The sequence below is a fragment of the Triticum urartu genome, chromosome 5A (assembly GCF_056163025.1).
Source record: "Triticum urartu cultivar PI428250 chromosome 5A, HENAU_Tu73, whole genome shotgun sequence".
NCBI classification, from domain to species: domain Eukaryota; kingdom Viridiplantae; phylum Streptophyta; class Magnoliopsida; order Poales; family Poaceae; genus Triticum; species Triticum urartu.
Genome location: NC_141877.1, coordinates 429,380,231 through 429,402,266, shown reverse-complemented (window position 1 = coordinate 429,402,266; position 22,036 = coordinate 429,380,231). Strand labels below are relative to the sequence as shown.

Below are 22,036 nucleotides of genomic sequence, written 5' to 3'. Positions count from 1 at the left end.
GTAGTACATGATACTCTCCATTACAACTATTTTATACTCCCTCCGTCCTAAAATGTAAAAAGCTTTTTGACACTATCATAATATCAAAAAACGTTTTACACAACCAACCTTAGCCCCTTTAACTATTTTATACTACCTCCGTCCTAAAATGTAAAAAGCTTTTTGACACTATCATAATATCAAAAAACTTTTTACATTTCGGGACGGAGGAAGTATATATCATTGATCTTACAGAGAGATTCATGAAGATATTTCTTTATTTTTTATGTTTGTTTGAGTCACTTGGATGTGTAATAACAGAAATATTAAATTTCAAACTGTGGCACGTTTCAAATTTATTTTCTCCATACCTTCTTTTCACGATACATTATTTTCCTGTGGTACGATTCAGATCATCAAATAGCAAGAAAAATTGCAAATTATGCAGTACAATTAGGGGAGAACTAGGCCCTAAATCTCAGCAGAGAAGTGCTAGAACATCTTTTCTGAAGCTGTACTAGAACACCGCACGGGTGTTTGTTTCTGAAGTATTGTATGCACAGTCTCGAATCTCGATAGCTTCTACTGAATGCTAATAATCCGGCAGCTTCCGCAGGATCGCGGCGGCGAGCGCGTCCGTGAACTTCCGGTCGCCGGTGAGCTCGCGGGCCATCTGCTCCACCAGAGCCGCCCGGAACTCCGGCGACGCGACCTCCCGGCACACCTTCTTCAGGTCCGGTTGCGCCTCCCCTGCCTCGACGACCTGCACGCCTCCCCCGTTCTTGGTGAGGTCCAGCGTGATGGTCGGGCCGGAGGAGTTGATGGAGATGGAGCATGGCACCGAGCCGCCGCCCTGCGTTGCGCAGCTCGGCAGCTCGCCGTCCCGCGTGGGGCGCGGGTGGTTGTGTTCGCCCTCGTACGTCGCCTCCACCACAGAGCTGTCCTCCGCGCTTCTCTGCACCTGCATCACCATGGATCGTACCAAGAAATCAGTGACAGAACATAAGGTTTTCAGACCGTGCATGGTCAAGATGGTAGGATTGGGCGGAGTTTGAAGGATACCTTCTTCTTGACAGGGCAGGACGGTGCGAAGGCGCATCGGAAGTAGGCTCTGGGGGACGGGTTGTCTCGTGTGACCTTCTGCCCGTACTTCCGCCATTGATACCCATCTTTCACCACCTACAGATGCCACAGGTTTCAGTATCAGTACAGTTGCAATTAGTCGACGATTGTTTCGAACAGTGGAGAGGTTCTAGCTAGCTTTGATCGATTTGGACTTACAAGGCTCGTGTCCGATGGGTCGATCCGGGTGCAGACCTTCTTAACCTTGATTCTCCGGCAAGTGCCGTTGCTCAGCGGGCTCTCGACGTCGACATGATCGGCCTCGACCATGTTTATCTTCTTGTCGCTGTTGGCATCGCCGGAATCCGACGTGTCTGGGCTCTCCCTGCCCCTTTTCTTGCCCACCGGCGATGTCGGCGACGCGGCGGTACTCGCGGGCTGCTCGCCCTCGCCTTCGGGGCTCTGTCGCCCGAAATTCTGGTTATTAGCGTACAGGTAGCCGATCATCTCGGTGAGCCTTCTGTTCTCCTCGCTCACCTCCGTGAACTTGGCCTCCAGGATCCTGGCCTGGAAACCCCCCACATTTGCACGATCAAATCCAGCACGTCGAGCGAAATGCAAGAGATTTTTTCGATAAAGCAAAAAAAAAAGAACAGAGTGTGGTTGAACGGTTGCATACCTCGCCGTTGGTCATGGTGGTGGAAGCTGCTCTGCCACAGGCCGAGCTAGAAATGTGAGCTTCGGCTCTCATTCCGGCGCACCTCGCCGGAGACGGCTCGCGGACCATGGGAAGGCCGACCATGAGGTCGAGGCAGACCGGCGAGCGCCGCGCCGTGTCCATTGATCAGATCAGCAATCACACGGGCGCGGCCCAGCAAACTTCCTACCACCGTGAGCCTGGCCTGAGAGGCTGAGACTGCGATTGCTATGCGTGAAGAATCAACCACGAGCGCAGGTCGTTTGAATGCTTTGGCATCCCCAAAGGACCGGTAAATATAGCGGGGGTTCGGGGGACATGTCGTTTGGATGGAGCGGGACGCCGCGGTCGCGGTCGCGTGGGAAACAGAGTGTGGTCAGGCTCGGTCATACGCACGCGTGGCAGCGAAACGTCACGCGCGAAACGTCAGCCTGCCCGCGTCACCCAGTCTGCAGGGTGCGCAGTGGCAGCAAGTTTGCAGGGTGACGCCCAATCGCCCATCAGTGCTGCGTCGTCTGTCCGGAGAAAGAGCAGAAACACACGGTGGTCCACGGAAGAATCTCGTGCGGTGCAGGGATGCACATATAAATGCGATCATACTCGGCGCCTCGTCGTTTGGTTTGGATGATACGGGTTGTTGATCGAATCTTTCTTCGTTCAAACTCTTAAGAGCTTTTTGTTTGTTTGGTTCGGCCCGCCGAACATCCAAATTCGTTTTTGCATTTGGATCGGCGCTTGCACCCAACACAAGCCTGACCAACTTTTTTGAGGTCATACGAAAAAAACACCGTAAAAAAATAAAAAATAAAAAATGTTAATTAAACGTTAATGTCGGCCACAAAGGCCGACGAGAGTCTACAAGTCCACTTTTATATTAAGTAGAAACATTTAATAAAACTAAAAACTAGTAGGGATGTGCTGCCCAAGGAGTCCTTGTCATCGTCGTCGGGGCCGGTGAGGTCGATAAGTGTCGGTGTTGGGCTAGCCCAGCGGAACACTGTCCCCCCAGGTTGTGGTGACGCCCTCCGCCATTGGTTGTGCCGCCGCCGGCTGGGCTGGCCCACCACGGGCACGGCGCTCCTCCTCCTCCGTCTCGCGGCGCTCCTCCTCCGCTTCGCAATCCAACTGCTCGAGCCGCTCGCTCTCGCGGCGCTCCTCCGCCCGCCTGCGCTGCCGCCATTGCTCCAGGTAGATCCGCTCTTGTGCCGGCGTCGCCCCAAACCAGATGGGTGGCGTGTTGACCCACTCGCGCACGTATCCGTCCCATTTGCCGCGCTCGGGCTTGATGGGCGTCGGCGCGGGCTCGGCCTTGACGGGGGACAGCAACGGCATGACGCAGTCGCTGGCACCGGAGAGTGACATGGCCTTCGACAGGCGCGCCCGGTACGCCGCGCCCTCCTCCGCCGCCTTGCGCCGCTCGTCCTCCTCGTTTTTATGGAGGGCAGCCGCCAGCGCCGCTTGGTAGGCGGCCTCCGCCTCTCGGTCCTCGTCGCGCACAACGAGGGGCGGCGGCAGGAAGCCAGCCCGCACGTCGCGGACGCTGCTCCTTGTGCTGAAACATGAATCAGACCTCCCACTCGAAGAGTCGGATGCATAGACAAGGTTGAGGCGCTGCTCCGGCGTTAGTTGATGCCGTCGATGCCACACCTCCTTCGCATGCACCCACACTGAAGGCGGTGCCGCTGACATCGGGATCCTCTCCAAATCCAAGTGCCAGTCATGTGGCAGCGTGACATCGGGATACGGGATGCGGATGCGGTGCTCCCAGTGCCACTTCGCCTGGTGCACTGGGACACTAATCCGCTGCCGAGGCCGGTGGGAAGACGACGACGGAGGCGGGGGGGGGGGGGGGTGGTGGGGCGCGCGAAGGGCCGGCGGGTGCCTTGCCCTTGTTCTTGCCGGAGAAGAAGCCCATGGTGGCTAGTGTTGTCGTCGACGGGGGAGTAGTGGGGTGGCTAGATGGGGACAGGCATCTGGAAGAGGATGATGACACCCCCTCCCCCCCCCCCCCCCCCCCCGCCCCGCACGCTCGGATTAAAAAAGGTCGCCCGCCATCGCTGACGCTTTGGGCCCACAGTCGTCATTAATAAAGATGCGGGGGGTAGTTGGCCGACCGTCATGTCGGGACGCGGCGGACATCGGAAGGATGTGCGACGCGTCCGCGCCAACGTATTTTAGTCGCAAATTTGGGCCGAAAATAGGGACGCGCGGACGCGTTTTAAAAATATGGTCGGCGCATTGGACCATCACTTTTGTCCGTGGCGACCCAAACAGACAGCGGCGGACGAAAGGAGTCGCCGCGTTGGAGTTGCTCTAACCGCATGTTTTCCACGAGAAGGGTGCGGAATATTTACGATTTCCTTTAGACCATTTTATTTGCATATTTCTACCGGGAGGAGTTGGCCAGAGCATGCCTCTGAAATTTTTAGAGACTTGTTCAGACTGTTTTTGTGCTGCGAGATGGGAAGAAACTTGCGCGAAACTCAAACTGTTCACACCGGACCTGTACAGCACTCCGCTTTTGGCCCGATGGTGACCGTTGCGCGATCTAGTTACTGTGCTTCACCTTGTCTTGTACGGCGTGACCCGATGCACGACTGCAGCCAAGAGAGCTACCAGCGTTTTGGCCCGGCGATGACCGCATGCGCCGCGCGTCACGGGAGTATGTCATTTGCTTATGTAGGGGCTGGACATCTTCCCAAATCTCGAAAGGAAAAAAGAAGTGGGATCTGGAGAGACACGCATCCTGACTTGTCAAGTCTCGACGGAAGTCTTTCTCGATTCTGAATATTACTATGGACCTGGAGGTAATTGAAGTCGTCGCGTTTTATTTTTCAGCCAGGGGAGAACCCGTCGGATTACTTTCCGGTGAAGCAAAACTTTACCACCAAGAGAGCTGCATGTTCTCCGGAAGGAAACACGATGAATGATTTTTCTTCCCTAGAGGATGAATGATTTTTTTTAAAGCAACATACTATAGGTTCCGTGTATTGATTTGTCGCAAACTCGTGTTTACTGAAGGAAAACCTTTGGTTCTCTAGAAGGAAACACGGTGAATGATTTTTTCTTTCCTGAAAGATGAATGATACTTTAAAGCAGCATACCATATGTTCCGTGTATTGACTTGTCATAAAGTCGTGTTTACTGCAATGAAAACCTCTGGTTCTCTAGAAGGAAACACGATGAATGATTTTTCTTCCCTGGAGAAGGAGAATGAATGATACTTTAAAGCAGCATACCATATGTTCCGTGTATTGATTTGTCGTAAACTCGTGTTTACTGTAAGGAAAACCTTGGTTTTCACACAAAGGCACTGACCGTGCACGTCACTTACCGGTGAGACCAATGCACCGTTCTCTCGCATCCTCTCATTTCTTATTCTCATCTAATTGGTCCTCTTCTTGGCCAGAGAACCGACCGATCCCCTCCTCTCTTCCAACGAGTCATGTTGAGGCCGCCGCCGGCGGAGCTTACTGCTGCAATGTCAGGCCACTCGTGCTGCGAGGCGATTGCGAGTGCTGCAAGCACCGCCTCCCCCATGCATCATGGGTCCACCCCCTTGACCAGCAACAGTGGTGTTGATGCAACCTGCTGCGTGCCACTCAGGCCAGCCATATTGCGACAAGCGTGAGAGGGCAGGCATCTTCACTGGTGTTGCGATCCACCGCACCACTCTGTTGCGAGCCACCACACTGCACTCTTGCGAGCCATCACCTGTGTTGCAAGTCGCCCAAACGTTGTTGTTGTGACCCGTCGTTGATGTTGTAAAGCTCATCATCGGTGTTGCAAGGGATGGATGGCTACAACAAGACAACAATGAGAGCCACAAGCCAACGGATGAGAGATGTTGCAACGCGGAGATGCAACAAAATCCACGTTATTCTGCGCGAGGCATGCGTTTCGTGCGGGAAGGGGGAGGGTAGGGGGCTGCTCACATAATGATACAATCAGGGGAGGACAAGACCGAACGGTTATGCTATTGCTATCGGACGGCTCAGTGGGTGACCACTCGATGGCATCTATCAACCAACTAACGCCTAACATTGGCAATAGTACTATTAGTAGAGCAAATATTCTCTAAAAACTACTGGAGCGAATCTAGTTAAATTGAAAATTTAGGATCTAGTATTACACATAAAACCCATGCAAAAGAATTGCCGGAACAAACCTATGCAATTTGTATGTAAATTCTACCGAACCAGGGTGTTGTAGTTGACAATTGGAAACTCAGTATAGTATCAGATGGTTGTTAATATTCACAATTACCAACTATCTAACCGGCCCAAAAATACCTCGAGTATTTTATCCTTTAATTCGAAATTTTGACACAAAAATATTTCGTTGAATACCTATCAGTGAAACACCAAAAATAAATTTATGTAAGCCAGCGTTCTCCAAGTCGTCACCATAGATCCAATTTTCGCCCCTCTGCTCCACAACGCCTCCTTCCATGCTGCAAAGCGGAGAGATGAGAATTCTCGTATTTGCACCATCATTAAGAAGTTTCTTCTATTAGGTTTAGTGTCGTAGCGATGTCCCTTTGATGGTGCTGGTGATGTTGTCTCGAATAAATTTCCTCTGACTGCAATCCTGTCTCGGTGACGCTTTGCCTCATTGTTGATGAGGAGCTGGTCCTTTTTTCCTCGCAGATCTTCATGAACGACGAGTTGGTTCTTCTTGTTTTCTGTTCATGGGGTTCCTTGGGCGTCGCTGCGATATCATCGTTTTCTTCACCAATCCATTCTTTCGAGCCTTTACGAGCATGGTCATTGACATGGTCTGGCGACGTTGGCCTGGCTGCCTACCTAGGTCGATGCAGTGCCTCGTTTGTATTGTGTCAATTCAACGATGTTTCGTCCTCCGATACTTCATTAGCTGAATTTCTCGATGTTATTCATGGGGACGAGAGCTATGGTGATACAACAATGATGAGTTCGTCTATGACTTCAACAAGAACCTTAATGCGTAGGGGATTGGTTGTAACTTTCACTTTGGCTAGGTTCATTTCTGCATATGTAGATTTTACTTACCAAACTATCTGATCATACCCTATGTCGCATGTACTACACTTTAATACAATGTTGCCGCCAAGCTAACAAAGTAAGATCAACTCTAGAAGAGTCATCATATTGGCTCGATTGCAATAATAACCACCGATATGGTGATTTTGGACGAAAAGGATGCTCTAGCAGAGTCACCATCCTGCTCCCGATCAGCATAATTTATGGAGGCCACTTCAAATCGAGCCTGCGAGCCTTCCTATTTGGAGGGGCAATTCTTTTCAGCGTGCTCCATCGCCAAGCGCTGGGGGGGAGAGAAGTTTCACCCCTCCTCATCCCACGTGGCCCACCTTCCCTCCCTGCCAACGGCACAGATGACCACGCGAATGTCATCGGGAAGCATGACAACTAATGGCGGTCGACGCGTGTCAACGCCCCATAGAACCCGCCGCCCGTGACGGAGTAGGATCGCGTCATCTGGCGCCATTACGATGTAGGACATGCAAATTTTGTGGCAGAGAGGGAGTGCAACAGATGACGCGCATTCGACACGGAGATGGTGACATTCACCGAGACGAATCACGCCATATTGGGCCTTTCCCTCGCTGATAAACAAGTCTGCCTCGATGACTGTGGGAAGGAACGGGACGAAGATGACGTTGCCTGACTGTCACACCGCCGTTCCTAGAGGACGGGTGGACTCGTTACATATGCTTGTGCCCTATGCATAACATTCATAGCTCACGAGACGAGCAGTTGATGCCTCATCCAATGCTTCTCTCGAACAGAGGCGGATCTAATGAGGGTGTCATGGGTGCCATGGTACCCCCCCTCCTAAATTGTAATATAAATTTGACTATGTACTTAAAACTAAAAAAATGAACAATTTGATGTTATTTTAAGACTAGTTGTAGAGATTATGATGATTTTAGACTAAACTATACTATATTTATTGTAAATCTTGGACACCGACACCCCTAAAGCCGAGATTCTAGGCCCGGAAGTGCTCCCAATACGTAAAATGTCATCCATGCTTAGTATGAAAATGTCACTAATAGACTTTTGACCTCTATATAAGAATTTATAATGCAATGTTCTCTCAAACTAACTGTGTGGCTATTGAGTTGACGCAACAACAAAAAAGATATAGATGCTGCATTATGGCGACTCTGTGTTTGCGCACAACCTCTAAAACATTATGAAGTGCGCTCCATATGCTCTATATATGAAGACTGTGCGCACATCCTTGCAACCTTTCAAATATTATGGAGAACACTCCATATACATTATGGATGACGTGGATATGATGACTCTCATAGAGTTGTTGTAAGCGCTCATCTAAAGAACCACCCTTGCCAACACCAAGGGGTGTGGTTTTATTTTATTTTCCCCTTTCTTTCTCTTCAAGGCAGAAGACATTTTTCATTTTTAAGTCAAGGTGTGTACACATTAATTGCGTACGTAAGTGCTAACTACAATTACCACGTGCAAGTTGCTTAATTAACCATGACTAGATCTTGACCCAGCCATGACATGCGCTTGTTTATAACAAACTGTGACTTTTCTTCGCTTTTTCATTTGAATTTGTTATCACCTTGCATGTAATCCCATATGACGTGTCCCAACCGCCTTTAAAGGGTCCGTCATCCCTGCCCGAGAGCTTTTGCATAGGCGCCCAATCTGAGTTATGCATCCTACCACCAATATAAATTTTTACCTTTTCTAAGATTCATAAATTCTATCGTTTAACTGTTTTATCTGTCCCGCAACATGTGAAGTTAAGATTTGGGTTTTGTAGCTTGGTCTCCTTAACCTCTAACCCTTCTGGTACGATGAAGATTCTTTGGGGGTACGTAATGGGTAGATAATTTAATTGGTTCACCCAATGATAGGATATATGATATGATTGGATTGGATGACTACAACGACTTGACACACCAACTTTTCTTAATGCCACAAACCACTAGGATTATTAAGCATAAGCCTTTTCTTGATGAATTCTCTATTCATGTATGCATGTGGTCGTCTCTTAAGGAGGAATCCTTCACATGAGTATGACATAAGCCATTATTGGTGAGTGACATCAGAAATTTGAGCACTGGGTGAAGCCGGATTAGTTCTCATTAGATTAGCTTCCTTCATTCTACCTCTTGTGACCAGTAACTGCATATGAAAGACTGATGATAGACCAAGTATCCGCCTAGTTTGCAAAATAAAGTTTGATATTTTGAATACCATTCTCAACTAGTTCTGGTCTGGCCGGAGAGATGGCATGCACATAAGCATGACAAATATGTCAGATGGAGGAGATACATCATGAGTTAGGATCCAGAACCAAACATATTTGACACGAGTCTAACAAATAAATGCACCATAGGATAGTTAAAATAAACTTGACAAAACAGTTAGGCTGGATAGGTTTTTTTCGGTAATGTTGAAAACGTTCAACTGACGGCTTTGATCTTATTGTATAATGTTTCTTTACTACACGAAAAGTAGCACCGTAATTATGTCGTAAGGATGTAGGAGAGGATCGCTAAATCTCATCAACAAGTATTGTGTTCCTGTCAAGATTTTGCAATGATTTAATCATGTAAATTCTAACAAGTACTTAAAGTGAGTTGTGTATTTTTGGTCATGGTGTGGATGATCTAGACAATGCAATGGACGGAGACAACAACATAAAGGAGACCAGTGTTATTCCAAAGTACTACGCTTCATAGGAAATTTAGGGGCTGTTTGGTTTCCAGCCACATATTGCCACATTTTGCCACATCTCACCTTAGACAAATTTGACCAAGTTAGGTGGGTGTTTGGTTCTAGCCACACCTAAGACAAGATTTTTTTTATTAGCAGTGAACCCCACATGTCATAGACACAAAAAGTATGGCAAGATTCTCTTAGGCAAGCCAAAGTGGGTCTAACAATTTAAGCAACTCAAGTTAGGCAAGTGTGGCAAGTGTGGCAAAAATAATATGGCAACATAAGACAAACATAGTCACAATCCAAACAGCCCCTTAGCATGTAACCTCTTGAAATAAAATCATTTTTTCTTGTGAATCAATCAAACAAACTCAATCCTTTACGATTCAAATGGACATGGCATTCCAATCATATTTTTTTCCTATTCTTGTGTTTTTACAATCCTACAAATCAAAGAGGCCCATAATTGTGCTGCATTGCATTCATGAGTAGGTGCTTGGTCCCAAGGACGCTAAGTACATCGTGTCATGTCGACAAGTTCGTTTACTCATGTTTCTAGTCACCCCTAGCCCTACCTTGCTGAGCCACCTCCCATGAAGCACCTGACCGCGGTCCTTTGAGAGGCTGATGTGGTTGTCACACCGACAAGGTACACCAACGCCCACCTCCTCCTCCCCCTCCCCCCGATGGGTTATACATGGACAGGTTGCGCTCCTGCGCTCTACACATCGCGTTTTGCTACACTTCGACTACATGCAAACATTGTCTTGTGCCTCTCTTCTCCACTTTGCTAACCATGCATCAGTAACACCCCCCCCCCCCCAAATATATTTTTTTGTAATATATATGTTGCAAATTTTAGATATATCCTACCAGATTTTCCATATTCACAACCTCCAAACTTACTGGAGTGCACCCTTAAAAAACTGGAGGGTGCAGAACATATGTACAAACTCATATTTGTCACATCCTAGCCCTGAAAAATTACGCCTGTCACATTTATTTTTGTTGGCATTTGCTCAAAATTTCTACTTTTCTTTGGCATTGATTTTTAACAAATCTTAGGTTGGATCAACATCAAATACTTGAAAGTAGTTAACTCACATATATAGTGGCAAAATCTACATGATGGTGCATGTTCATAGTGGCATTTTTAGACTAACGAAAATAACAAGAAGCAATTTTCAGACACTATTGGACTACATGAATATATACGCAATATCATTACTCGACATTGCTAGCTACAATGACCTTCGAACCGACAATGGCTAGTTAGAGTTGGAGTCCAACGCCTCACTGGTGGCACATGCCTTCGAACTTGGTCTCACGAGCGACATCAATGCACGCTTCTGGAAGGCTTAGCGCCGCACGAGTTGGCAGGTGGTGGCACAGTCAGCAATCTTCTAGATGGACCTCTCCCTCGCGAGCTCTAACTCCTGTTGCTCCTCTGCCACAAGTGTGTAGCGAGCGTCATCATCATGGATGGATTGCTCAAGCACCAAGGCTAGTTGGTGTTGCTTGTTCATGTTGATGAGGAGGGGGATGGGAAGGGGTTGAGCTCGATAATGCCGGAGTCAAAGTCAGCCTCAAAATCCAATATGTCAGAGTTGAGGACATGGACTACTAAATCACAAGTTCTCTAAACTCCAAGGACAAGGGGGGAGGACAGCCACCCATCGGCGTGGGTCCCAAGGATGAGGCTATGGTGATGTGGGAAAATGAAGCATCGCCGGCCAACGCCACCTGTGACGACACGAGGCGGCTCAACTAGTCCATGGCGTGGCAAGGATGGGTTACGTTAGCGTTGAATTTAGGGACGAGGTGAGGAGGAAACGATGTGCCCTAAGACGTGTCGCGGCCGAGTCTTTATAGCCGCGGGCGGCGAGAAACAAGGGTGACATGAAACGAAGGGAGCGGGCTGGAAAAAAATTCCGAGTGTTTTTTTACCCGTCTAGTCTTCGTATCGGCGATGGTCATTATGTACGAAGGGGGTGTTATCGACTCTACTAGAGTTAATCTTGGAATTACTATTAGAAGATGTGATATTTTGATGTTGAGTATGGCGTTTCGGTGCACAGGAGCATCTGCTTCTGTGGATGAACAATAAAATGAAAAAATACAGCAAAAAATATATTGTTTTTTGGCACCAATGGTGCACAAGTTCTAGGTGTGCAAAACTTCATGGCGATATGACATCACAAGAGCTCTCGACAAAAATAAATTGAAGTCTTAAGAAATGTTCAATTTTTTTTATTTTGAAGGACCGATTTTGTTTTTTCTGCCCCAAGCTCCCCAATGTCATATTGTCATTCAGTTTTGCACGCGCATAGAAAATTTGTTCATCTTTGATGTATGAAAATTTTAGATTTTTTTGCTATTTTATTGGAATTTAGTGTCTACCCGTAAGCCGATGAGCTTGTGATCAGCCATGGCCTATGGGTTTTAATATATTGTAAAAATGTCTGTAATCGAATTCAATATTGTACTAGATCAAATTTTGTACTACGTCAGCCTTTTGTGTTCCAAATGCTACAAAATTAGGAAGTTTCTGAAGTTCGCGTAGTCTCTATAATTAGTTATGCTAATAATCCGGCAGCTTCCGCAGGATCGCCGCGGCGAGTGCGTCGGTGAACTTTTGGTCGCCGGTGAGCTCGCGGGCCATCTGCTCCACCAACGCCCTCTGGAATTCTGGCGACGCGACCTCCCGGCACACCTTCTTCATGTCCGGCTGCGCCTCCCCCGCATCCAAGACCTGCACGCCTCCCCCGTTCTTGGTGAGGTCCAGCGTGATGGTCGGGCCGGAGGAGTTGATGGAGATGGAGCACGGCACCGAGCCGCCGCCCTGCGTGGTGCAGCCCGGCAGCTCGCCGGCCCGCGTGGGGCGCGGGTGGTTGTGCTCGCCCTCGTACGTCGCCTCCACCACCGAGCTGTCCTCCGCGCTCCTCTGCACCTTCTTCTTGACAGGGCAGGAAGGCGCGAAGGCGCATCGGAAGTAGGCCCTTGGGGACGGGTTGTCCCGTGTCACCTTCTGCCCGTACTTCCGCCATTGATACCCATCTTTCACCACCTACAGATGCCACCACTTCCATTAATACTTTGATCGGTGGACGATCCATTGGGGTTTGGACTGCGTTTGATGATCAATTTGACACTTACGAGGCTCGTGTCCGATGGGTCGATCCTGGTGCAGACCTTCTTGACCTTGATTCTCCGGCAAGTGCCGTTGCTCAGCGGGCTGTCCACATCGACATGCTCGGCCTCGCCCGTGCCTACGTTCCTGTTGCTAATTTCCACATCGCAAGAATGCGAGGCGTCCATGCTGTCCCGGCTCCTCTTTCTCCCCGCCGGCGGCGTGGGCGACCCGGCCGTGCTGGCGGGCTGCTGGCCCTCGCCGTCGGGGCTCTGGCGCGCGACCTGGTTGCCGTAAAGGTAGGCGATCATCTCCGTGAGCCTCCGGTTCTCCTCGCTCACCTGCGTCAGCTTCGCCTCCAGGATCTTAGCCTGGAAATTGGCACGGTCAGGTCAGCACCTCGTTGAGGCAATGCACGAGACGGAGTGGGAAAGGATCGGGCGGGTAAGTACCTCGTCGTTGGTCATGGAAGGTGCTCTGCTACAGGCCGAGCTAGCAATGCCGGCTTCGGTTCTGCTTCCGGTGCACCTCGCCAGAGACGGCTCGCGGTCCATGGGACGGCCGACCATGAGGTCGAGGCAGACCGGCGCCGTGTCCATGGTCCAGAAGCAACACATGCACGCCCCTGCGACTGTTCTGGCCGGAGGTAGGAGAATCAAGCACGAGCAGAGGACACTTGAATGTTTTGAGAACTGGCAATGGGCGCGGGCGATATATATAGCGGGGGATTTGGGGGACACGTTGGATTGCGACGTGGGACATCGGCGACGCAGCTGGAGAGAGCGGTAGCGGTGGTCTGGTCTGGCCGGCTCGTCCATTGGATCTGCAGCCTGAGGTCACGCTGTATCGCCTCCGGTTACGTCATCCATTATTGAAGGGGGCGAGGTCACGATTCGCGTCATGGCTGACGGACCAAGCTGCAGAATAGTACGTACTAGTACTGCCATTAATGAAGTCGGCCTCGCGGTCCTGGGATGAATCTGGTGCAGGAGTACTATGCACCAAATCACATGGATTGAGATGCGCGTACCATGCGATCACACTTGGAGATGCGTGTGAGAGAAAAAGAGTACTCCATCCATCCAAATTCCATCCCCGGCCGGCATGTTTTCCACGAGATGGATGCCAAAGCTCGAGCCCTAGAAAAAGAACATCTATCTTTTGTCAACGGAAAAGTGCGCTACTTTCTCTACAGCTCCGGGAGAGTTATTAGTCAGAGCGAACGGGCCTTAATTTGAATGACCTGTTGTTCAGATTGTTTTTGTGCCGAGAGAACGGAGGAAGAAAGTTGTACGGAACACTATTTTTGTAACAATTATTATACAGTTGATCATGTTGATTCTTTTTTTATTTTGGCGAAAGATTCAGTTGATTCTCTTGTCAGGCCTGACCTGTGCAGTACTACCTTGCAATTAGTTCTAATCTCTTTGGGTTTTCTTTGCTTTGTCGTGTACGCCGTGACCCTCGCACGACCGCTAAAAGGAGGAGGAGAGAGCTACCGCGGGTGGTGGCTGTCAGGCTAGACGCGCCGCGCGTCGGCGTCACCCTTGTTTCTTTATGTTGAAACTTTTGTAAGACTAGTCATAATGGGAGTAACTTAACTAGCAATATCACATATTTCAATACAAGATTGCTTATATGGCAGTTAATTAATAAGGAGAGAGGGGTTTGTGGTAACTTAGGTAGTTACTGTAACATCACATATTTCAAGACATAATGAGTCTATAGCCTAATAAATGAACTCTTTCATGATACCACTCATATGTTACTACCCACTATGGAGATAGTAACATAGACTAATAACATCGGCAAGTTACTACTCTATATGTTACCCCACACTGTGAGCAGTCTAAAAGTACTTTATATTGCTCGTTAGAAGTCTTTGTGAATGCTATTGACTTGGAACTTGATTAAAGTCCTTAGCTTTTATTCAACGAGAACTCCCGTGAACCAACATGTGGTTGCGATTAGATGGTTAGAAGCACAATAATATACCTAGCTTATCAGAGTTCAAGACCCAGACTTGGTATTGGTGCTCGTATTTTTCTGAATTTATTTCAGACCTTTCAGCGATGTGCGTTTAGTGGAAGAAGACGCTCCCTTCGACTACGAAGTCCCATCACCGGGAGCCTTAGCCGTAGCAGAGCGGTACAGATCAATTTCGGTCTAGGTCACCACTGCTATTTATATACCTCTTGTAAGCCGCCACACGGGATTAGATCATCGTTGTAAATCACATGTGTTTGTACCTCTTCTGATATAGTAAAGTTTCGCTAACTGGAACCCGTGGTTTTTACCCTTCTCATTGGAGGGGATTTTCATGTTAAAATCTTATGTCCTCTGTGTTGATATTTTATTGCTCGTTCTTTGTTGCCTGTCCAATCTCCAATAATCCTCATTTCAAGAAAAGAATCCACATATTCCATGCGTTAAGACGAGGAGTGTTGGTGGAATCACCCTCAGGCCCAACACCAAGTGTAAAGACTAGTTAGTGCCGGTGTCATTGCCCTTAGCCAACACCAAGGGGTGTAGTTTTGCTTATGTTTTTTCTATGGTTTTTCCTTCTTTCTTTTGAGATAAAGGATGTTTTCCCATGTTGAAGTCGGTAAATGTGGAGTCATTAATGTGGTACTCAAGTGCCAATCACAATTGTCATGTGTGAGAACTGCTTAATTAATCTTGACGGCTTGACTTGGACGTGACGAACACTTGTTTATAACCGATCGGTGCATGTCTCTGCTTTCTCATTATCCCCATGCATTTACACAAGCAATATGACGTGTCCCAGCTTTGTCATCCTTGGCCGGGTGGTTTAGTCTAATCCAAGTTTCACTTCACTTTTTTTAAGATTAACTATTCCATTGTCGGCTTTACTATTTACATGTTTGGAGTATCATTGAAGTTAAACAACAAGGTTAGTCAAAAAAACACCGAGGTTAGTCAAATTTCCTACCCATCTTTTCCGGCACGTAAGGATAGGCTCTATTTCATTAGTTTACCCCAGTGATATGATAGGATATGATTTGATGGTTAAAAAGCACCAACGCACCAACTTACCTTAATGGTCAAGACACTAGGATTATTAATTAAGCATACGTTTTTTCTTGGAAAATTCCTTGTTCATGTCATCATGTGGGTGTTGTAGAGACTAGAGAACGTGTTATGCAACAAATGTTTTACAATACGCAATCTCACGCAGGAATAATATGAAAGTGCAGATTAACAATCAACTCGCCTAGAACGTAGCGAAACTGGAGTAGACGTAGGTGAAGATTTGCCGATTCCCACTGTTAGGTTGACCGTGAGAATTTCACCTAGAAGATCATAGCACCAAAGTAGACGGTACCTTCGAGGTATCCATGCATACGATCTAGAGGTTTGGCAGCACTCCATGGACCATCACAAAGAACCGTCGAGAAAATTAGAGAGGAGAGAAGCAACCTAGTGACGTCCCCTTCTAGATCAAATTAGACAGGAGAGAAAACTGGAGCATTGGGCAACAGAGAGGGCAACCCCCAAGGGTTTGGTGTGCTCTAGGGGTGCATCTCTCCCACACACACAACTTCGCGGCTGCCTTCTCAGCCAAGGTTGAGGAGGACACCAGGCTCATCAACGACCCTATGTCATTCCAGGGTGGTCCGATGGATCCTTGCTACTTGTGAGATGCGTTGGGGTTTTTCCCGAAGAGAAGAGGAGATACAATACAGTAGAGATAAGTATTTCCCTCAATGAGAATCAAGGTTTATCGAATCAGTAGGAGAATCGCGCAAGACCTCATGAACAACACCTGCACATACAAAAGCAAATACTTGCACCCAACGCGAGCAAGAGGGTTGTCAATCCCCTTGACCCGTCACTTGCAAGGATTAAATCTTGTAGTGGTAGATAGGTCAATTGCAAAATAAAATAAAAGTAAATAAATTGCAGCAAAGGAATTTTAGTTTTTATAATATGATAAAGGTAGACCCAGGGCCCATAGTTTTCACTAAAGGCTTCTCTGTCGAACACATAACATACGGTGCATGAATAAATTATTGTTGGGCAATTGATAGAAAAGCACATAGTTATGACGTATTCGCGACAATGATCATGTATATATGCATCACGTCCGAGACAAATAGATCGACTCCTGCCCGCATCTACTATTATTACTCCACCAATCGATCGCTATCCAGCATGCATATATGGTATTAAGTTCATAAAAACGGAGTAACGCCTTAAGCAAAATGACATGATTTAGGCAAAGTAAACCTAATCAATATGAATAAACCCCATCTAATTACCCTTAATAGCAACAATACAAATACGTGTCCCCTTCTGTCACTGGGATATAGAGCACCGCAAGATTGAGCCCATTACAAAGCACCTCGCCCACTGAAGATAAATCATTCTAGTTGGCCAAACCAATTGAATAGATCGGAGAGAAATACAAATCTATAACAATCATGCATAATAAAGTTCAAAAAAGACTCAATTACTTTCAATGAATAATCTGATCATAAACCATAATTCATCAGATCCCAACAAATACACCGCAAAAGAAGGTTACATCGGATAGAACTACAAGAACACCAAAGAGAACATTGTATTGAAGATCAAAGAGAGAGAAGAAGTCATCTAGCTACTAGCTATGGACCCGTAGGTCTGTGGTGAAGTACTCATGCATCATCAGAAGGTAACAAGGATGATGTACAAGTCCTCTGTGATCGATTCCTCCTCCGGCAAAGTACGGCAAAAGCTCTTCAGATGGGATTGCGGAAGAACAAAAGCTTGTGGCAGCGAAAAAAAATGTTTCGGGTGGCTCTCTGTTGGTTTGGTAATATTTATGAATTTATAGAGGTGGAATTAGGTTTGACGGATTTAAGTGGAGCCCATGAGCTCAAGGGGCGCACTTCCCCCCTGGGGTGCACCGTGTGAGCTCGTGGCTCTCCCATAGTTCTTATGGCCTACAAACCATCTAGGGTCCCTTCTGGTCCAAAAAAAATATTGTAAAGTTTCATCACATTTGGACTTTGTTTGGTACTATTTTTCTAAAAAGCCCCAAAACAAGCAAAAAACAGGAACTGATACTACGTACTGGGTTAATAGGTTAGTCCCTAAAATGATATAAAGTAGCATATAATTGCATATAAAACATCCAAGATTGATACTATAATAGCATGAAACAATTAAAAAAATATAGATACATTGGAGACATATCAATCCTCCGCCTGTATCCAACGCGGGAGACGGGACCCAGCCCCGCGCCACCGAGGTGACTCCACCTACGGCCGGGACCAACGAAGATGCCGAGGAGGAGGTTAACTCCCTCATCCGCCATGTGGAGTAGCGACATCCTCCTGATGTCTACTACACAACCTTCTTCTTGTAGACGTTGTTGGGCCTCCAAGTGCAGAGGTTTGTAGGACAGTAGCAAATTTCCCTCAAGTGGATGACCTAAGGTTTATCAATCCGTAGGAGGCGTAGGATGAAGATGGTCTCTCTCAAGCAACCCTACAACCAAATAACAAAGAGTCTCTTGTGTCCCCAACACACCCAATACCATGGTAAATTGTATAGGTGCACTAGTTCGGCGAAGAGATGGTGATACAAGTGCAATATGGATGGTAGATAAAGGTTTTTGTAATCCGAAAATATAAAAAACAGCAAGATAACTAATGATAAAAGTGAGCGTAAACGGTATTGCAATGTGTTGAAACAAGGCCTAGGGTTCATACTTTCACTACTGCAAGTCCTCTCAACAATAATAACATAATTGGATCACATAACTATCCCTCAACATGCAACAAAGAGTCACTCCAAAGCCACTAACAGCGGAGAACAAACGAAGAGATTATGGTAGGGTACGAAACCACCTCAAAGTTATTCTTTCCAATCAATCCATTGGGCTATTCCCATAAGTGTCACAAACAACCCTAGAGTTCGTACTAGAATAACACCTTAAGACACAAATCAACCAAAACCCTAATGTCACCTAGATACTTCAATGTCACCTCAAGTATCCGTGGGCATGATTATACGATATGCATCACACAATCTCAGATTCATCTATTCAACCAACACATAGGACCTCAAAGAGTGCCCCAAAGTTTCTACTGGAGAATCACGACGAAAACGTGTGCCAACCCCTATGCATAGGTTCATGGGCGGAACCCGCAAGTTGATCACCAAAACATACATCAAGTGAATCACGTGATATCCCATTGTCACCACAGATACGCACGCCAAGACATACATCAAGTGTTCTCAAATCTTTAAAGACTCAATATGATAAGATAACTTCAAAGGGGAAACTCAATCCATTACAAGAGAGTAGAGGGTGAGAAACATCGTAAGATCCAACTATAATAGCAAAGCTCGCGATACATCAAGATCGCATCACCTCAAGAACACGAGAGAGAGAGAGATCAAACACATAGCTACTGGTACATACCCTCAGCCCCGAGGGAGAACTACTCCCTCCTCATCATGGAGAGCACCGGGATGATGAAGATGGCCACCGAAGAGGGATTGCCCCCTCCGGCAGGGTGCCGGAACGGGTCTAGATTGGTTTTCGATGGCTACGGAGGCTTCTGGCGGCGGAACTCCCGATCTATTGTGCTCCCCGATTGTTTTAGGGTATATGGAGATATATAGGCGAAAGAAGTACGTCAGGGGAGCCATGAGGGGCCCACGAGAGTGGAGGGCGCGCCCAGGGGGGCACCCCCCTGCCTCGTGGCTTCCTCGTTGCTTCCCTTACGTGGACTCCAAGTCTCCCGGGTTGCTTTCCTTCCAAAAATAAGTTTCGTGAAGTTTCAGGTCAATTGGACTCCGTTTGATTTTCCTTTTCTGTGATACTCTAAAACAAGGAAAAAACGGAAACTGGCACTGGGCTTTGGGTTAATAGGTTAGTCCCAAAAATCATATAAAATAGCATATAAATGCATATAAAACATCCAAGGTTGATAATATAATAGCATGAAACAATCAAAAATTATAGATACTTTGGAGATGTATCACCTCCACACATGTTGATTTGGCCTCGATGGACGGGTCGTCCACCACGCCAGCTCCTTCCGCGTCTACTCCTCCCCCACCACCGTCTTTTATTGCCACGTGGGACGTGACACCAGAGCAGGAGACATATGTAGCTTACCCTACAATGCTGGGAGGAGAACAAGTCCTATACAAGTCGAGTAATGACCTCGGCACAACGGGGCAATCTCAAACTGGTGCAGAGCAGGCTGACTCTGAACAAGGGCGTGAAGGACATGATGGATGTCTTCGCGGTCGACATAGAGATAAGCGTCCATCATGCATCTTAATTCGTGCATGGTAGTATAGCTAGTAGCTCTCAAAGTGTGTGTCGATACAAATTCTGGTAGACAGCTAGACACTTAGAAAAAGTACTTCATAGTTTTGCATTCTGCCTTTCACCAAGGTGTGGCTCGGTCAGGGAAAATGTCGAGCTGCAAGTTGGTGAATCACCGCCTTAGAAAAAACGTAGTGTGTAGTAGCCTCCGAGACTCAGGTTGAGCGCAAGCAGCCGACCCAAGGATTTAAATCATTCTCGATAGGATCTTTATTTTCTAAGTGAAAAACTGCAGATCTAGTAGCCCCTAATAGTCAGGTCGATTTGCATAAATCGGCCCAAGGATGGAATCTGACCTCACGTAGTACATACTTAGAAAAACAACAGATGTGCAGCAGCCCCGAGGCGCAGGTGGGTGGCCTGTGGATTAAATATTCCTTAGAAACCATATAACACTTACTATTTGTTAGAGCAACTCTAGCAGACCCCGCATCCGGTGCGAACCCGCATAATTCCGGCGATTATACGGGCTCGGCCCATTTTTCTGGCCAGACCAGAGCCTGCATCAGTGTCCGGCCCGTAAATATTTTTGCCGCAGCCCGCAAACGCTACCCCCGAGCCAGTATAACTGCGGGTTTGCGGGGCAGATGCGGGTCGAAACCGTATCCCCCCGCAGCCGCATTTGCCCCCAATTCCCAACCGTGTCGCTCGATTTGTCGCCGCCGGCGAGCCTTCGACCGCCATGGACGACTCGGGGGATGAGCCGGAGCGCCGCCGCCGCGCCAGATCTGCCGGCGCGCGCAAGCGGGGGGCGCACCGGTGGCTCAACTGCGGTACCCGGTCGCCGCCGGCCTTCAACCACCGCGAGCTCGAGGACTTCGATCTCGAGCTCGCCCGTCGTCGACATGCCTCCTCCGGCAACTGGTCCGTGGGGAGCTCATCCGGCCACTTGTCTGCGAGGTGCTCATCCGTGGGCGCATCGAGCTCGCGGTTTGTTCCGGTGAAGAGGGAGACAGAGGAGGCCGTGCCTGATGCGCCGCCGCGCTGAGGCGTCTTCGGGCCCGAGGACTACCTCCCCCTGGGGCAGGAGGAGCTCCTCGAGCGCGTCGTCCTCGAGCGGTCGGCGAGGGAGCAGGAGGAGATGGAAGAGCGCATTCGGCGTGAGCTCGAGTACGAGCGGCTATTCTTCGAGACGGGCATCACGACATCGCAAGCGCATGCATTGAAGGAGGCTGACCTGCACGTGATGAAGGCGGAGCAGGCGAAGCTCTACATCAACCTCGACTCGGACTCCTCCGACTCCGACAGATCGTCGCCGGGGAGCAGCTACCGCAGGAGCTCCGGTGAGCTCAGTTTTGTTGTAGTGGTTAGGGATGAAAACGGAGCGGAAACGGACGGAACTGAGTGCTATCATATTTGTTTTCATATTTTTTTGCAGAAGCGGAAACGAATACAGAATCCCCGGAAATGAATACGGAAACAGATACTACCGGAAACGGACACGGAGCGAATACAATGCGGATACGGAAACAGAAATAGGCATTGATCGGAACTTAAAAACCCCTTGAATCATAGAGAAATGCACACAAAAACAAACAAATTTAATGAGTTGTTAACATGGCTACAAAATAATATCATTATGTTAGCAACTTAGCGTAGTATTGTAGTAGTACCGGACAATTGCGTATAGGGTCAAGTTGAGTACATGTGTGGTAGTAGAAGTTGGGCCTTACATGCATTCTACTAATTGTGTCATTGTGTTCTCTTTAGTGGTTGGGCTACAAAGCAGCTATAGGTCTATAGTAAAAACAGAAATTCCATATTCACGGAAACGGAAAGTTCCATTTCCATGCATATTCCACCGGAAAACACCGTTCCATTTTTGTTTCTGTTTCCGCATAAAAAATTCCATTTCCACTTCCATTTTGCAAATTTCCATTTCCGTTTTCATATTTCCTCTCTGTTTCCATTTTTCCTCCGGAAAAAACGGAAAGTTTCCACTCCATTTTCATCCCTAGTAGTGGTGCGGTAGCATAGGCCCTGTCTAGCATCTCTGACATTTAATATGTATGTGAAGTGTACGAACTTATTATGCGAAGAAGAACCATCTATGCGAGCAAGCTCCGGCGAGCTGCTGCTTAAATTTCTCGCGCGAAACAACTTTTTTTTTAAAT

General features: G+C 47.7%; 2 protein-coding genes across 2 annotated transcripts; both read right to left on the bottom strand.

Annotated features, from left to right (window-relative positions):
* Positions 1–305: 305 nt before the first annotated feature.
* Positions 306–2,010, bottom strand: LOC125556127 (WRKY transcription factor WRKY76). The gene is made up of 4 exons (XM_048718913.2): positions 1,721–2,010; positions 1,261–1,608; positions 1,042–1,158; positions 306–940 (listed from the first exon to the last, which is right to left on the bottom strand). The coding sequence occupies exons 1-4, from the start codon at positions 1,880–1,882 to the stop codon at positions 572–574; spliced, it is 996 nt and encodes a 331-aa protein (XP_048574870.1). The 5' UTR covers positions 1,883–2,010; the 3' UTR covers positions 306–571.
* A 9,896-nt stretch (positions 2,011–11,906) lies between these two features.
* Positions 11,907–13,269, bottom strand: LOC125556126 (WRKY transcription factor WRKY76). The gene is made up of 3 exons (XM_048718912.2): positions 13,024–13,269; positions 12,598–12,942; positions 11,907–12,508 (listed from the first exon to the last, which is right to left on the bottom strand). Exons 1-3 carry the CDS (start codon positions 13,186–13,188, stop codon positions 12,023–12,025), a joined length of 996 nt encoding a protein of 331 aa, XP_048574869.2. The 5' UTR covers positions 13,189–13,269; the 3' UTR covers positions 11,907–12,022.
* Between the last annotated feature and the right edge of the window lie 8,767 nt (positions 13,270–22,036).

Excerpts from the sequence above, each read along its gene's own strand:
- LOC125556127 (XM_048718913.2), bottom strand. The coding sequence starts at position 1,882 with ATGGACACGGCGCGGCGCTCGCCGGTCTGCCTCGACCTCATGGTCGGC. Across the intron at positions 1,609-1,720 it reads CCACCATGACCAACGGCGAG|GCCAGGATCCTGGAGGCCAA; the intron begins GTATGCAACCGT and ends GGGGGTTTCCAG. Across the intron at positions 941-1,041 it reads CCTGCCCTGTCAAGAAGAAG|GTGCAGAGAAGCGCGGAGGA; the intron begins GTATCCTTCAAA and ends ATGGTGATGCAG.
- LOC125556126 (XM_048718912.2), bottom strand. The coding sequence starts at position 13,188 with ATGTGTTGCTTCTGGACCATGGACACGGCGCCGGTCTGCCTCGACCTC. Across the intron at positions 12,943-13,023 it reads CTTCCATGACCAACGACGAG|GCTAAGATCCTGGAGGCGAA; the intron begins GTACTTACCCGC and ends GCCAATTTCCAG. Across the intron at positions 12,509-12,597 it reads ACCCATCGGACACGAGCCTC|GTGGTGAAAGATGGGTATCA; the intron begins GTAAGTGTCAAA and ends TGGCATCTGTAG.